Genomic DNA, 18,752 nt, shown 5'->3' on the forward strand with positions numbered 1-18,752 from the left:
TGAAATTGGAATCATTTTTAATTGAAAAATAGAGGATTGCTATTTCCTTTGCCTATACCTTTCAAAACACATTTATTCAAGTACTATGGTACATATACCATTCATTTTCTGAGCAAAGATTTTTTCTTCTAATTTTAAAATAATTTTTGTTGTTTGCTAATAGTCAACTAAGACAAAACTATATGATGTTTTTTGCATAAATTTATTAATTCAATTCATCATCCACAAAGTGGCATTTTTACACAGTGCTTTATGAATGGGCATATTTCAAGGGAAAACTTTTTTTTTTCCTTTTTATACCTCTTTCTGAAAAAATGAAAGTAATTAGAGCCATATTTTTCCTATTATTCTGAGGGAGGATACTAAGAAGTAATCAAAATCCTATTAACTATTTACTCCCTTCTCTACTTGATTTTGAAAATTGTAAATTAGATGGATTAACACAAAATCGGCTATATGTTTACTCACAACCGTGACTAGCAATAATTTGTTGCTGAAAATGGTCCAGGGAAGAGAGAGATGATCCAGGTACAGTAATTGGATTCCAGAAGCAACCATGAAGTGTAAAATCTTGCAACTTTTCCTCTTCTAACCTGGATATTTTTCATAGGGAGGAAAATCCAATTTTACTCATTCCAATTAAAAGAAAAGCATTTATAATACTTTGTTTCAAAAGTTTGAAAAGCTTCCTAGGGTTTGGGGATTTGGGGAAGGAGGAAGATAAGCTATCCATGGACATTGTGTTTATTATGGATGACTAACTCCATCTTATTTGGGGATGGGGCCAGGCCATAATACTGTACTCTCAACGATAGCTTTAGGGCCAAGAGCTTCAGGAGTTAATTGTGTGATTAGCAATGAAGCTGAATAGGCAACAAAACTCCCAAATCCCACCAACAAATTTTTTCCCCCAAGAAACTTGGAAGGATGGACCTTGCCTCTGCCATATGCCACCTGCTGTAGCTTTATTGTTCCGGGCTGCAACACTAAAATCTTTGGGGATCAGTTCTAAAATTCCTTACACCCCATGCAAAGGAACTGTCTCAATTTAGTCTGTTAAGATAATGGCATCCAATGTCACTTTACAGTATTATTTGTAGGATGTTAGAAGCCTTCTCCTTTTGTTATAAAAAATAAGGAATATCCGAGTCTATAAAAGCCTCTTTTATACTAGATCTTTTCAGTAACAGAACTGGCAGATTGAACATAACTTTCATCAAGCTTGGTGTTGAAAGTAGAATTCAAAATATTTTTTGCATCATTTGCTTTTTTGTTCCATACAAACAGTTCTCAGGCAATTTAATGAAGTCTATAGATCTCTTAAGATCATGTTTGTAAATGTATCAAATAAAATAAATGGGAAACCAATGTCATTGATATGCAATTATCAAAAAAAAAAATTCTTCCTCCAAAGTAAGACCATTTGCTTTATTGGAGTGATTTCCATGTCTTTCCTTTTCTAGTATATCACTATGTAATTGTTGGAATGTCTCAATGGAATTGAAGGAATAACAGTAGAAGCAGATAAGTCAGGGGACACTGAAAGCACTAGGTGTTTTTTTCATGTGAGGTTATTCAACTTCAGTGGAGACTAGAGGGGGACACTAAGATGAGAAGGCAAACACATATTGGGGTTGGGACTAACTCCTCCAAAGTGGAAGTGAAAGGGAAGAGAGGCGAATGTAGATGTCACCAAGATTCTTCCTGTCATAGTAGGAGGAATGCATCTTTGTGGGTCTGGAAAAAAGATGCTAGTATGATTTGATAAATGTTTACCAAACTCTTGCTCATTTGGGGTCCTTTCCACAAGGGTCAGGGTTTAGGTTCCACTCACTCTTAGGCCAATAAGGGAGGAAACTAGAATTTTCTGGGCAAAAAATTAAAAACATTGATGATTTTAGATAACGAGATGAAGCTTGAGAAAAGTAGAGCAAAAGTTGGTGATCCTCAGGCAGGGGACTGGATATATCAAGGGTAAGGAAAGAGAGCTTTAGTTTTTCTGGTCTACAATAATTATCCATTTAAGGGATAAAATGTCACTGTTCTACTTTAACTTCAATGTTTTTAGAATAGTACCCTCCAAAAATTAGAAAACTGACTGATCATTCTCAAGTGATTTATTTAAAAGCCTAGACAATAAAATATCCAAACGTCTAAATCCAAATCAGAAAAAAAAATTCTGAAGAAAAAAGTAGTTGGATCTGTACCTCTATATCACTCCCAAGTATAAAAATATTCAAGGGAAATGAAGTATCCTATATTCAACTCTATCCATATATTGAAAAGTCAGTTTCTTAATAGTTTTCTGGATAAGTAATATATGATGTACCAAATTCATCTCTGGAGAGAACTGAGATAGAAGTGACTCATTTACTCTGTTGAATATCCCTGCATAATTTTCCTGGCTATAATATTTGTATGCAGATCAGCTGAATTCAACACCTGGAGTTTTAAAATGAAACCATAAGCTACTTACTTACAGCTTCACTCTGTTTAGTCCATGGATAGCCATTTACTGGCAGAAAGGCTCATATTTGAAAGTTATTTTTTCCATACTATGCTTGACTAGTGATTCCAAATGCATGAATCTTCAGGGGGTTCTGAGGCATTGGGTCCAAATTCCCCACTTTCCTGTTTGGTCCATTATGAAAGGAAGGAAGAGTACTGCTAGAGAAACATCCAAAGGATTGTTAATCAGTCATCTAATTCATTGTCATGTGAATGAGGTGATAAATAATGCTAAAAATAACCTAAAGAATTTTTGTTTCATTTCACAAACCATGAGAATCCCACTAATAATAGTAGGTTCAGTGGCTTGCCCAGTTACAGTGCTAGTGAGTATCTGAGGTCACATTTGAATTCAGGTCCCCATGACTCCAGACCCAATGCTCTAGCCACTGGTCCCCCTAGCCGTCCTATATGTAGATATGTAGAAGAATGTTGATTTTGTTAGCAAATGAAATAATTGCCAATGGGGGAATTTCCTCACCCAGTACAATTCATGACCTATCTTTGACATGACTTAGTCCTAGAGAGTGCATGCAACTAGAGATGCATGAGGCTTGCAGAGATGAAATGACTTGCTCAGATTTTTTTTCAACTCAATAGTGTCAGAGGTGATGCTGATATTTGATGATGATAGTTGACAGCAGTGACGCAGTTTTGTATAAAAGATTGTATTTCTAGTCAGGAGGACTTATCTCTGAGTCTATTAACAAATCACTTAACCTGTTAGTTCACCAGGCAATTCTTTAACATTATTAGTTATAGATGAATGTCCCGTCTCTATTGATGAATGGACAGTTTCTCACATTGTTAGTTCCCTGTATTCATGAAAACACAAATCTAGACCCACTAACCACATACATATACCCACAGACATACACATAGTTGTTGTTTGTGTAATATCTAAAGACAAATTATTTCACAAATATATCTTCTTCAAACAACTCCTTTATATACATTTTGCCTTAACTTGTATGTGTGTATATTGCTTCTCACTAATTAATTGTAAGTTCTTTGAAGGTACTAAATTATTTCTTTTTTGTCTTTATATTTCTAGCACAGTGACTAACACATAGTAATGACTTAAATAATGCTTTTTGAAGCAAATTAAGTAGACCTCAAACATCCATTGAAACAAATATTTTAGATATTAGTATTTATATTTTACAAGTAGAGAAAATTTTACTTATATTAATTTGCCCATGGCCATTCTTACAATGTGCCAGAGTAGGATTAAAATTCGTGTCTCTCTTAATTTCAAATCTAGAATTCTATTTATTTTCTTTGCTCCATCTTGCTACCAATCCTTAACTAAATTTAAAAACTTTCATTGACCCTTCTCCTCAAAAACAAAAGAAAAGTCGCCGCCGCCGCCGCCGCTGCCGCCACCGCCCGCCCGTGCTCCCGCTCCCCGCCTGCTTGCCCGCGGGTTTCCAGTGAAGAAACTGCCTGAGTCCTAGAACGCGCGCCTCGCGGAGCAGCCCGCCCCGCGAAAAGGGACTCCAGAACTGCCTGAGCTATGGCCGCCATCCGAAAAAAGTTGGTTATAGTTGGTGACGGTGCATGTGGGAAGACATGCTTGCTGATTGTCTTTAGCAAAGACCAGTTCCCTGAAGTTTATGTGCCCACAGTGTTTGAAAATTATGTAGCAGATATTGAAGTGGATGGAAAACAGGTAGAGTTGGCTTTGTGGGACACAGCTGGTCAAGAGGATTATGATCGCCTTAGACCTCTTTCCTACCCAGATACTGATGTTATACTTATGTGTTTTTCCATCGATAGTCCTGATAGTTTAGAAAACATCCCAGAGAAGTGGACCCCAGAGGTGAAGCATTTCTGTCCCAACGTGCCCATTATCCTGGTTGGGAACAAGAAGGATCTTCGAAATGATGAGCACACAAGGTGGAAACTGGCCAAGATGAAACAGGAGCCGGTGAAACCTGAAGAAGGCAAAGATGTGGCAAATCGAATTGGTGCATTTGGGTATATGGAGTGTTCAGCAAAGACCAAAGACGGTGTGAGGGAGGTTTTTGAAATGGCCACAAGAGCAGCTTTGCAAGCCAGACGTGAAAAGAAAAAATCCCGGTGCCTTGTCTTATAAACACAATGGAAAGCCCAACCCTCACTCGGTTAATTTTTGAAGTGCTGTTTATTAATCTTAGTGTATGATTACTGGCCTTTTTCATTTATTCTATAATTTACTTTAAGAGATTTACAAATCAGAAATCATCTTGCTACCAGTATTTAGAAGCCAACCATGATTGTTTAATGACAGTCTGTGTCCAACACATCTGTGCTCACCAGGGTCCCTCTGACATTACTCTTAATAACCTTCCTCATTCTCCCAACCAGCACATCTAGCACTAATTCAAGGGAATTCTTAAATTCTTGCTTCTTTCTACAAAGAGAAAAAGGTGATAACTTTTGTGAATTGGGCTTTAACTACTTTTATAACTAACCGTCCTGTTGCTGTCAGCTGCAGGGCCCTCTGGGGAATAAATACAGTCACTTCAGAGCAGGACTTCTTACAAGGCTTTTATTGGTATAGCTCTGGGGTATTATTCAATTGTTTGAAAGGGGGATAAGCCAAAGATGGCGAGTCCCCATGAAGCTGTGGCAAAGCTACAGTTCTGTTGTTTCATGTTAGTTACCTTAGAGTTACTGTGTAATTAGTGCCACTTAATGTATGTTACCAAAAAATAAATATATCTACCCCAGCTTAGATGTAGTATTTTTTGTATAATTGGATTTCCTAATACTGATATTTGTTATCTCTATAGAAGGTCTCTTTGGGTTTGTTTTTTGTTTTGTTTTGTTTTGTTTTTTTAAGAAAGTACATTTGAACATAAAGTCAGATGGAAAAACATTTAAAATCCCCTTTTGTCAGTTTCTCCAGTGAATGACAGCCATTAGCAGTTCTTTTCTGCACAACATAACCCAGTGTCCACCCCTGTCCCTGGAGCTGGGCTTAGTGAATGGGGATTTGGTTCCACCCTCAAGGCAATGCAATGGTTCAGAAATTGGGATGAACTCAAGTTGCAGCATCTTGGTATATACAATGTTTCTTTATTTCTTACTCTTACAGTGGTGGGTAGCTCCCCTTATCTCCTAGGGGAACTTGCTACCTATTCTCTTTGTTGGTGGCCAAAGTCCCCCTTGGAACTTCTCATTCCTCTCCAGTTGACTAAACTTTTTTCTGTATCAGTTAATTTTTTTCCAACTACTAATAGAGAATAAAGGCAGTTTTCTAAAAAAACAAAACAAAACAAAAGAAAACAAAAAACAAAAGAAAACAAAATCCTTCCTTAAACTTTATACATGGACATATATATATATATATATATATATATATATATATAAACACATATCCCTCATGTTTCAGTTAAAGTCCATTATTTCCTCATGCCCTTCCTTATGTGAAACCTAGGAATTACTGGTTATTTTTTTTTAATTTTTAGACTATCATATGTTTAAATACTATAATAATCTTATCCTCTTTGCTAGCCTAGAATTTTAAGATTTTAAAGTGAATACAGTATAGGTACCATTTTCTATCTATTTTATTATCATTACTTGAATCTAAAATCCCTCCAAATCTATTATTGACTACTTTGAGAATCAATTGTTTTGCCCTCAAGTGAAGGTTTCATTTGTTAGTAATATTTTAGAAAAAGGTTTTGGCCAGATATGGATTAAAACAACTGACCTCTGATTCAATCCTGAGAGTCTGCATGTTCTTTTCAAATTATGTACCCCATAATTAACCAAAAGCTTCAGCTTATTTCTAAACATATCATTTACTTTTCTAGCTTCTTGTTTGTCTAATCTAAACTTTCCCTTTCAATTGTCTCCCTGTCTGCCACCAGGGAATAGATACCAGCACTGCCCTCTCCTTCAATCCACAAAAACTGTGATTTATTCTGGTATCCTTTCAACTTTCTTAAAATATATTCTGCCTTTCACAGCCAAAATTTTAGAAAAGGACACCTACATTCACTACCCACATTTCCTCACCTCCCACTCATTTCTCAAGCTTTTGCAATCTGGCTTCCAGCCTTACCCCCTTACTTAAACTGTTCTCTCCAAGGTTGCCAAACAACCTCTTAATTGCTAAATCAAATGACCTTTTCTCAGTCTTCACTTTTCTTGATCTCTTTTGAGCTTTTGAAAACCCAAAGATCTCTCCCTCTAGGTAATCCTTATTCATTTGGCTTCTGTGACATTCCTTTGTTCTAGTCCTTCTTATACCTTTCTTTCTGTGTCTACTCTTTCAATTGCTTTCTTGATTGTTAAGGGTGGGTGCCCCAAAGCTTTGACTTGAGTCCTCAAAGCACATGCTCTTCCATGGTGATTTCATTAGTTCGAATGGGTTCAGTTATCCATGTAGAGGTGATCTCAATTTTCTATTTATCCAAATATTGATATAGAAAGCTCTAAGAGCATTCCTCAACTTCAGTCCTCTTTTACAGCTCAACCTGGATATCAGACAGTCATCTCAAACTCAACACGCCCAAAAAAGAATTCTTTATATTATTCTTAAAAAAAAAAACCAACCCTCTAGTCTAAACTTCTTTATTACTGGGAAGGACATCACTATCCTTTCTTATTTCATAGATTCATAATCTCTGAGTTATCCATGACTTTTTCTCCTTAATTTATCAGTTGTTAATTTTTTTTTTATTCTACCCTCATATCTCTCTTAGCTATTTCTCCATCCAAAATCAGAGCTGACTCTTCATGGGTAACTGCTCCCAAAATCTTCATCTTTACCCTAATATATTTCATTGTATTATTATGGTTTTAGGAAATGGCCTGTTTTCTAAAATATGCACACCCTCTTACCCAACTAATAGTTGTTTTCTCATAATAATAGCTAATATCCACAAACATTTGCAAAACTCTACAAATTTTCTCTCATTTTAACCTCACAAATCCCTGCAAAATAGATGATATTATTATCCTTATTTTATAGATGAGAATACACAGGCAAATAGAAAAGGTGACTTGCCCAAGGCCATCCAGCTGGTAAATATCAGAAATAGAATTTGAACTCAGGTCTTCTTGACTCTAGGTTTAGTTCTCCATACTCTTTCACTTTTCCCATAATATTATACTGAGTAGATTGCTGAAATTTGCATCAAGAATTCAGTTAAAAATCCACATTGGTCCCTTTATTAATTATATGATCCTGAACATATTATTTTTCTGAACCAGTTGAAACATTAGCTTCCTCATATTCAAAATGGAGATATTAATATCTGTGCTACCTACTTCACAGGATCATTGGAGTCTTCAGATAAGATATTGAATGGAAAAGGTTTTGTAAAATATAAAAGCCTTACCCCTTTATTTAAACTGTTCATGTAAAAACATAAAATTAAATATCTCTCATGAATATTATTTTAAAAAATAATTGTTTTCCTCTTTCATATCATTATGTCAGTCAAAAAGTAATGGAATATTGGGGTCCGAAGAGGTGGATAAATCAGTTGTTACCTTGTCTCCCACCATATCATGTTTAATGCTATGTTAAATTATTCAGCTGATTTCCTCACTACATTGAATTTTCTGGCTGTTTTTGATGACGGGTACATAGTCTGCTCAGTTGGGTATTTAAAATGACAGCCCATATTTCCATCGCATTGATTTCACTAAGAGAGGCGGGAACCACCCACAGTGGAAGTGCTACTCTGTGATCTTTGGCCCAGAGCTAACTTGAAAGACCATCCACTGGAGCCAGAATATCCCTTGCTGTTTGGAATCAAAGACTTGTCAATCATGAAGAAGAAGCTGCCTCTTGAAAGCCATTCAGTGAATCAGCAGATTGGCACAAGCCAACTGGGGAGATGAAGGAATGGAGAGAAAGGGAAAAGGAATTCACAACTAAGTGGGGGCAGGGACACCCACTTATCTAGGCTCACTTCTTTCTTGTTTTCCCTTCTTGCAGGTAGCAGCAATATGCATGATGTTCATGCTTCTTTCTTCCTTTTCGGAGTAAGAGTAAGCAAGGGGGTATTTGGGGTCCCCATTCAATAATAATCCACAGCTCAACTCCTTTGAAATGTCCTTCAATAAACTTATTTTGCAAATTTATTAGACACCATGCCCAACACCCTTCAGTTCTTTTCACATTGTTTTCCTGGGACAGTTGCAGAAAGATGCATTAACTAGGCTATGAGTTTCCTGCTGTGATTTTCACCTATTCATAGGGTCCTACTTTCATGAGGTCTCTGCTGTTCCTGCTTCTAAAAAACCAGTCTCTGTGTGATCATCAAGCTTTGAGGGAAGAGAAGACATTGTGTATATTTTTAAAAGGTGTCCCTGCTGTTCCCTTGTACTAAAAGTCAGAAAGGAAGAGCTGACTCACATGAATAGGGAGCCTCCAAAGCTCCTGAATTCCTGAGGATAATTTCTTAAAAATAGTGCTGATGATCCAACCATTCTGGAAGGCAATTTGAAATTATGTCCAAAGGGCTTTAGAAGAATGCATGCCCTTTGATCCAGCAATACAACTACTGACTGGGTATGTATCCCAAAGAGATTTAGAAATGGGAAAGGTTCTGTTTGTATAAACATATTTATAGCTGAACATTTTGTGGTGGCAAAACATTGGAAAATGAGGGGATCCCTTGTTTGGGGAATGGCGGAACAAATTGTGGTATGTGACGGTGATAGACTACTATTCTACTATTATGCTATGAGGAATGATGAACTATTTGATTTCTATACTAACTGGAAAAACCTCCATAAACTGATGTGGAGTGAAATAAGAAGAACCAGAAGAACATTATACACAGTAACTGAATCATTGTGGGATGATCAAATGTAATTGATGATGCTACTAAAAGCAGTGCAATGATCTAGGATAACTCTGAGAGAGTCATGAGAAAGAATTATTATCCATATTTAGAGAAAGAACTGTGGGAGTAGAAATCCAGGAGAAAACACACGATTGATCACTGGCCTACATGGGCATATAATTTGGGGTTTTGGTTTTAAAAGATTGCTATCTTATAAAAATGAATAATAGGGAAATAGGATTTCAAAGATTTCATATATATATATATATATATATATATATATATATCTTGTCAACTCTGGGAGGCAGACAACAAGAATCATGTAACCATGAAAAAATTTAAAAAAAAATTTAAATAGTGCTAAATAGTTACTGTTGACTGGGAGGGCAATATGTATTTCTATTTTTTTTTTCTGAAATGCATCTATGAATGAGTAAGAAACTTTTGGGTGCAGTTGTAATATCCTCAAAAATAACCTGCCCTGTAACTAGAGGAGGGTTGAATCCTAAATCTCATTCTGACTCCATCACTAAGTCATTTGATGACCTTAAGGAAGTGATCTAAAGTTCTTTAAACTTCAAATTCTTCAGTTTTAAAATGGAAGTAATGCCTGTAGGACCTACATCATAGACTTAACATAAGACAAATGAAGTCATGATTGCCAAGAACATTATAAACTTTCAAGTCCTTCATAAAACTAAGTTCTAGAGTCATTAATATTGATGATATTGAATTTATTTTAAGCCAGTAACTTAATATCTGAGGGCTCTAGTATCTTATCTATAACTGAGAGGCACCATTACAAAAGTTTCTAGAACTGGAGTCATAGGGTTTTTGTAAGATTTAGATAATGCTGTCCATAAAGTGCTTTGAAAGCTTTCTAATACATACCTCTATTAATCATTTTTACTCCTGCTGTATGACCTCATGCAAGTGACTTAACCTATCTGAGACATTGGTTTCTTCACTGTGAGATGGATGGGATATAGGATTATAACTAAGAATAACCTGCCTAATAAGACGGAGTATAATCCTCCAAGGAATGAATTATTCTTTAATGAAATAGAAGACTTTCAAACATTCCTGGCAAAAGAAAAGAACAGAATAGGAAATTTGACATTCAAACACAAGATTCAAGAGAAATATAAAAGAGATTTAATGTGGTTAAACGTTTTACATTCCTGTATGAGAAGATGATACTTGTAATTCCTTAAAAACATCATTACTTGGGCAATAAAAAGCATATGCATAGATAGAGGACATAGGTATGAGATGGCTATGATAGGATGATCTTAGAAAATCTTAAGAGGTGAATGAGAAGGATGAACTGTGAGAAGGGAGAAAGAATAATAGGCAAAAATTTTTTTCTCAGTGGTACATGACCCCTCCACAAAAAGTGACTATTTATTAGAACATAAACACCTGACAAAAGAATACAGTAAACCATAAATATTAAATACATCATTTTAAGGAAATAAAAATTATGTTCAATAAAGAACCATGAAGAAATAGATTTAAAAGAACATGAAAACTAAATAATCCTATTCTAAAGAATGTCTGGATAAAAGAACAAATTATAGAAACAATCGAAATTTTCATTAAAGAGAATTAAAAAAATGAGACAATATTCCAAAATTTTTGGGAAGCAACCAGAGCAGTACTAAGTGGGAAATTTATATCTATAAATGCTTACATCAACAAAATAGAAAATGAACAAATGAAAAATCCTCAATTAAACACAAAAATGGACTCCAGAAAATCAAAGGAGAGATGAATAAAATTTTAAAAACCCAATTCAATGAAATAACAAATAAACTAGAACCTGTTTTTATTAAAAATAATAAAACAGATAAACCATTTACAAATATATTTTTGAAAAGAGAAAAATACATGCATTAAAAATGAAAAAATTGAATCCACCACCAATGAAAAGGAAACAAAAACATTTTTTGAAGTAATTTTGACCAATTTTATGACAATAAATTTGATGACCTAAGTGAAATAGATTTTTTTACAAAAATATAAATTGCTCTGAGGTGCTTAGAAAAAAGAAATAGAACAAGCTGTCAGGAGTTCCAGAAGAAAAAAAAAATTCCCAGGACCAGATGGATTCACATGTGAATTCTACAAAATACTTAAAGAATAATTAATTCTAAACATTATACAAACCATTTTGGGAAAAATAAAAGGAGCATTTTAGTAAATGTATTTTATGACCACAAATATGAGTTTGACATAAAAATCAGGAAAAAGCAATAACAGAGAAGAAAACTATAGACCAATATTCCAGTGAATATTGACACAAAATTAAATAAAATATAAGCAAGGAGATTATAGCAACAGATAAAAAATATTACACAAAATGGACTTGTAGGTTTTACCAGTAATGTAAGGATGGTTCAGTATTAAAAACATCATTAGCATAATTGACCATATCAATAACAACAAAAATTGTATGATTAATTCAATAGGTACCAAAAAACTTACACCACTCATTCTTGTTGAAAACATTGTAAAGCATAAGAATAAATTGAGGTTTTCATCAAAATAAATGGAGCTTTTTTCTTTAAAAAAAGGCATATGTAGAATCTATTTAAAAGAATCAGTAAGCATTATTGGTATTAGGAATAAGCCAGAAGACTTCCTAATAAGACTCGGATGAAGCAAGGATGTCTGTTATCACTACTCTTGTTCAACATACTACTAGAAATTCCAATTTAGCAATAAAAATATGAAATGAATTTAAGGAAATAGTATATGTGATGAAGATACAAAATTATCATTTTTTGCACATACAATGATTGTGTGCTTAGAGGATTTTAGAGAATTAACCAAGAAAACTAGTTTAAATTATTAACAATTTTAGCAGTTTTATGACAAAAAATAAGCTCACATAAGTCATCAGCATTTTTATATATTACTAAGAAACACAATGGGAAGAGAGAGAGAAAATTCCATTTAAAATAACTTGCAGACTATATAGAATAATGGTAAGTCTATTTGCTAAGACAAACCAGACATTATATGAGCAGAGTTAAAATATTTTTACACAAATAAAGAGATAAAAACTACTGCAGAAAATAATAATTGCTTATCAATCAACAATTCCAATATAATAAAAATGACAAATCTAACTAAATTCATTTACTTATTGAGTGACATACAAATCAGATTTAAATGTTCATATGGAAGAACAAAAGATTAAGAATATCATAGAAATCAATTTTTAAACATTCAGTTAAAGAGGGTAGACAAGCAATTCCAGATCTTCAAAGTATTTTACAAAGGTGAGTCATCAAAACAAGGTGGTACTGGGCTAAGAAATTCAAGTTGTGGATCAATGTAATGTTGTTCATTTATTTCAGTCTTATCCAATTCTGCATAACCCTCTCTGGGTTTTCTTGACAAAGAAACTGGAGTGCTTTGCCATTTCGTTCTGATGTCATTTAAATTGTTATCATTGTTGTACATAGTTTTCCTGGTTCTGCATACTTCCCTATGTATCCATTCATATAAAATCTTTCCCATGATTCTCTATATTCTTCATAGTTTTCTCCTTATACAACAATTCCTTCATTACATTCCTATAACTTTTCACTAATTATTTGATCAATAGGCAATGGTTTTATTTTTTTTTTTTGCCTAAATTATTCTTTCCGAACATTTTTAGCTTTGGGAAATCTAAATTCCTCTAATTGATCATTTGGCAAAAATGCCCTGAACAAATAACAAATAAAATTGTTCTCTTTCTCTCTCTCTCTCTCTCTCTCTCTCTCTCTGGTTTCTCTCTCTCTTCTCTCTCTCTCTCTCTCTCTCTCTCTCTCTTCTCTCTCTCTCTCTCTCTTCATATATATTATGTATATATTTTAATTTATTTGATATTGTATCAATCAAAAGAGATTTGCACTAAACATCAGAATTTTGCTTTGTGCATTCAACAACCATAATGAATTCCGTCTCATTCAAAATCTCTGTTTATATTTCATGACCTTGAACACTGAAGTCTGTGATTAATAGTGAGAAGAGAGAGAGGGATGAGAGAGGGAGAGACAGAGAGAAGGAGAGAGAGAGAGAGACGAGACAGAGAGAGAGAGAGAGAGAGACGAGAGAGAGAGAGAGAGAGAGAAGAGAGAGAGAGACAGAGAGGGAGAGAGAGAGAGACCGAGAGAGAGAGAGACAGAGAGAGAGACAGAGAGAGAGAGACAGAGAGAGAGAGACAAGAGAGAGAGAGAGGAGAGAGCAGAGAGAGACAGAGAGAGAGAGAGAGAGAGAGAGAGAGAGAGAGAGAGAGGAGAGAGAGAGAGAGAGAGAGAGAGAGAAACTGACAGGAAGAGAATGAGAAAAAAGAAAAATAGAAAAACATAAATAGAGAGCTAAAGAGTTAGAGACTAGAGAGAGTGAGAAAGCATACTAATATTCAATGCATTTGGTCTCTTTTCTGACAGTGAGGAAACAAAATCCTCAAGAAAGTAATAAAATAGAAAGTTAAAGGCCTAATTAATCTTTCTTTTCACAGAACAGAGTCTGTGAAATTCAAACAAATCATCCTGAACTTCACAGAAATGTCGTGTTCTTATTACCTGTGACTGTATTTGGAATTATGGAAAGTGGAAGCAAAGATGCAAATTTTGTCTAAATCATTTGATTTCTTTGCATTACAGGGAAGATACTAGAATGGGATAAATTCTTAAATGGCAGACAGAATGTATGTAGGTAAATTTCAAGGAAGGTTAAAGATGATTAGGATAAAAAGAAGAAGAGAATAATAAAAGAGGACTACAAACAGTGATTTCTAATGATCTGTATTTGCAAGCCCAGAAAGGCTCTTATATGAGGTCTACTAGTTAGTTATATAATAATTCTTTTCTCAATGAAATTAGGAAACAAGGTGAAACCTATCCTAGTCAAGAAATTAAACCCTTGAAACTGATTTTACATGGACTAAATTATGTAGTGCTAGATGGCAAACATCACTGATAGACTTTAAGATCTGAAAAAAAAAAAAAGCCCATTAAGGTTCCATATCTATTTGAAGGAAAGACTGTACTGTACGTAATGTTCCATGGGTCTAGGCTTTAAGCTATATTCATTAACATTTTTACTCATGACTTGCATGAAGTTATATATGGCATACTTATAGATGGCAAATTCCTGGGAAAGATGGTCAATATATTGCTTGAGAATGCACATTCCAAAAGATCTTGATGGACAAGAATATTGGCTTGAATCAAATCATTTGTAATGTAATAGACATAAAAGTAAATTCTTTTCCTTGAATTCAAAAATCAGCTTTACAAAGGTAAGAGCAATGACAACCTGACTAAATTGTAGCTTGTCTGAAAAAAATATTCAGACGTTATAGTGAACTACAGTTTCAATATGGGTGAAGAGCATGATTTAGCAAACTAGTGGCCCAGTAGCTGATACATTGAATCTAGATAAAACTCGCCTCAAACACTAAATAGCTGTGTGACTCTGGTCAAGTAATTTAATCTCTTTTTTTGCTTCAGTTTCATCAACTGTAAAATAGGTATAATAATTACTTTGCAGGTTTGTTATGAGGATCAAATACTATAATACTGAGCACACTTGTCACAGAGCAAACAATTAGTTATTATTGTAAATTAATAATGCTTATTCTCTTGGCACTGTCCCTTCTCACTCAAAGAGCATAACAGGCTTCATTAAGAGGAGCATCATGTGCAATGCTATGAAAGTGACAGTCCCATTATAATAGTTTTTTGACTACTTCGGAGTATGATTTTCAGTTCTAAGTACCACATTTTAGAAGGTAAATTACTAAACTCCAGCATATCAAGAATGCAACCAACAATGGGCAATGAGCCTTTGTAATGATACCTTTTGAAGGAATGAGGCATCTTTTTCCTGAAGAAGAGATTTATAGGACAGTTAATTGAATCTTCAAAAAAGATCGAACTAGTAACAATGGGTATAAAATTGTAATGAAGCTCTATGTGAGGAAAAGCTACTTGTCATATGGAGGTTTTCCTGAAGTTATAAAGGGATATCTCAAAGGAGGGGAGGAACAAAGAAAGGAAAGAGGGAGCTATTAAGTAGGAAACAAGCATTTATTAATCAACTACTCTATGATAGGCATTTTACCAATATTATCTCATTTGATCCTCACTACAATCCTGAAAAGAGTACCCCAAAGCAGAATGACTTACCTAGAATAACATAGCTGAGTGACTTTCCAAGGTAACAGAGTTAATAAATATCTGAGGTAGGATTGGAACTCAGGTCTTCCTGACTCCAGGTTCAGTCCTCTATCCAGTGTACTCCCTAGGCAGTTCCCTTTCTAGCAGCACTGTTGGGTGGGAAGATACACACAGTAGGAACTAGGGAAAAAAATTTTTAAGTCTAGCCTTTAATGTTGACCTACTATGTCCATCATATGCAAAGTACCCAAATGTATGGAGCCTCAGTTTCCTCATCTATAAAATCTATATCTATACAAAAATCTATAAATCAAAAATCAAAAAAATCTATAAAATACAAAAATTATACCAATATTGCCCACTCCCATGATTATTGTGGCTAGAATAAGATAATATATAGAACACTGTACAAAATTTTAAGTGATGTTCAAATATAAATTATAATATTTAAATTTAAAAAAATGTTACATTCATTTTCATTAGGGTCCAACTCAAGCAAGCAAAAGGGGTCAGTAGGATTGTCCCCATTTACAGATGAGGAAACTGAGGTTGAAGGGAAATAAGGGATTTATTCAAGATAGACTCTTAGATCATGGGGTCATAGATCTATGGTTAAAAAGAGAGCTCAGAATCCATCAATCCCAACCTTCTTGAGGGCTATGACATTACTTGGCTAAGGTCAAACAAGTAGTGTATCATGAATGTCATAGATCAGACCCTTCAAAAAGATCCTGAAACAAACAAACAAACAAAAAAACCAAAATACAAAACAACACCACATTATAAGTAATCTTACCTGCCAACTCCCACCAAAAGGTGTCAGAAAGGCATTACTTGATATATTAGTGACATTTTCCTTTCTCTTGTTATTGAAAAAGATTTATTGTTATTTCTCTCTTCACTAGCAGATGGGTAGTGATTTGAGGAGGATCTGTATTCATCACAAAGGGCTCCGTGGTTCCCATTTGAGTGCATTTCTGTGGAAACCTCAAGGAACCTTGGATGTCATCTTTCACTTTCCCAAAGAGAAATCACTTTCATTAGTTTGGCATGAGGCACCTTTCTCAAGCTCAAAGTCCACAGTAATTAGGATTTTGCTCTGAGCTTTCTTTTCTGCAATATATTGAAAGTCAAAGGAGGTCTTGCTGTCAGTTGTCTGATAAATAGTGGCTTGGTTGTATGAACTGAAACTAATCCAGCCCAAGCCAGTTAGAGGTTTCCATGTGAGATGAAGGTGCAGAAAAAAAAATACTATTAAATGAATATCGAGACTCGCTTTCATTTACTTCCTGGCTCCTTCACATATTGACTGAAGATCATTGTGACAAAGAGGCTGAGGTTTTAACTCTACAGAATAACTGAACAGGTTTCAAGTCCTACCAGGAAAATACCCAAATATAAAGGTTCCAGGAGAGTTTGAACTATCTTAGGAGTCCTGGGCATTTCCATTAAATTCCCAGACCATGGCTGATTTAACTTGAGTCCCTTGGGGGCCTTATACTGAACCAAAATGAGAAGGTAGGAATATAATATTGGTATGTCAGAAAGGCACCATTCCATATGTAAATTCCATAAAATGTGTATATTTACATGCACATGTAATCATACATATATGTATATGTTGGTAAATATTTTCTTATGTTTACATGTGTATATATCTATATATTAATATATATGTTTTGTACACAATGTCATATGAAAGAAATATGTCATATGAAAGAAACATTGAATGGAAGCTACAAAGAGGCTGATTACAGCTGTTTTTTTTTCTTTTACTGAGGAAAACTTTCTGACATTTACAGCTATACAAAATTGGAATTTGCTGACTTAGGAGATGGCAAATACTCCATCACTAGGGGTTTTCAATCAGCGAATTTTCAGGGTCGTTGGAAAAGGGCTTATTGTTCAGGTAAGAGTTGCACTGGATGACTTCAACAGTCCCTTACAAAATGGAGACTGATTCACTGATTCTCTTTTACCTTGAATGACTTTATAGCTGTGACTATCAAGGGTATATCAACGGCATCGAACAAAAGTCCAACGCTAATACCAGATGCCACATCAAAAAAGATTTTAATATTATGAATTCATCACTCTAATAAGTAAAAGATTACCAATCCTGAATTCATTCTGAACTTTTTTTCTGGTCTCCATGTCATTTTATCAGGAAGTTATCAAAACCTTTAGGATTTAAAGACAAAAATAAAATTATATTTTTTTCAAAGAGCTTTCAATTTACAGAGAAAGCTCTAGTTGCGAAGCTACTGTCCAGAATCATAACTTCATGTTTAGATAGATATATGAATTTTAATTTGGGAGTCTTTTCTCTTTGGCTGCCTTAGTGTTTCTTCTAATACATAAAAATTCGATTCAGATCTGTCTCTCGCCTGAATTCCTATGCAAACATTCAGGCTAATGAAACATCCTATATCTGGCAAATTTTCTTTGACCCTTCAGAAAGCTAGAATATCTGAAATCCACATCAATAAATAGTCCAGGTAACTCTTCTTCCCTCTCCATGAGGTGTCCACTTTCTTGTGAGTTCTATGTGGTCATTTAGATCTCTGCTATTACCCCAAATACTTGAACTTCCATGAGGAGAGAGAACTTGAACATATGAGTCAAATAACCATCCTGTCTTTTGTATTCTAACTGTCAGTTGGACATATAGATCACATCTTGTCTCCCTTCCATCCTTATTATTCATCCTGAAAATGACTAATGATTACTTCTCCTTGCCTTCTTTTTTTCCTCAGGATTGGCTTTTTTCACCATTCTTTTTAAGATCTTCTAGTATTTCTCCCTCAGGAAAGCCTCTTCTCTCTCTGCATCTTTTGTGTTTCCATTGGTTGCTATTTCCTAGATGTACATTGTTCCCTAGAGGCGTCAGGTGGATGTATAGCTCTCTCCAGGGAACCAAATACACTATATGCAATTACACTTTTTTCTACTGTATGGCCTTTTTAGAGGTTGAATGTAGGGCATAGCTAGGGTGCATGAACAATCCAGATTGTAGAGGGCATTAAATGTCAGGTTTGAAAGTTTGCATTTTACATCAAAGGCAATGGAGAGTCATTGAAAGTTTCTGAATAGAAGGATCATTTGGTCAGATGTATATCTAATTATATTGTTCTAGCCTTTTTCTACTCATTGCTGTGTTATTTGGTCATTCTCCTTACCCTCTTGTTCCAAGTGTTCCTTTAAATGGAAAGCAAGGAAACAAGAGTGGGATTATCATAAAATCATATTTACAGAAGTGGAAGGAATG

At 34.7% G+C, this 18,752-nt stretch overlaps 1 protein-coding gene across 1 annotated transcript; it reads left to right on the top strand.

The window, feature by feature from the left end:
• The first annotated feature begins 3,886 nt into the window (after nucleotides 1-3,886).
• LOC130455065 (transforming protein RhoA-like) lies at nucleotides 3,887-5,227 on the top strand. The gene has a single exon (XM_056802708.1). It carries the CDS (start codon nucleotides 4,025-4,027, stop codon nucleotides 4,604-4,606), a length of 582 nt encoding a protein of 193 aa, XP_056658686.1. The 5' UTR covers nucleotides 3,887-4,024; the 3' UTR covers nucleotides 4,607-5,227.
• The last annotated feature ends 13,525 nt before the right edge of the window (nucleotides 5,228-18,752 follow it).

The sequence above is a fragment of the Monodelphis domestica genome, chromosome 6, assembly GCF_027887165.1.
Source record: "Monodelphis domestica isolate mMonDom1 chromosome 6, mMonDom1.pri, whole genome shotgun sequence".
Taxonomy (NCBI): domain Eukaryota; kingdom Metazoa; phylum Chordata; class Mammalia; order Didelphimorphia; family Didelphidae; genus Monodelphis; species Monodelphis domestica.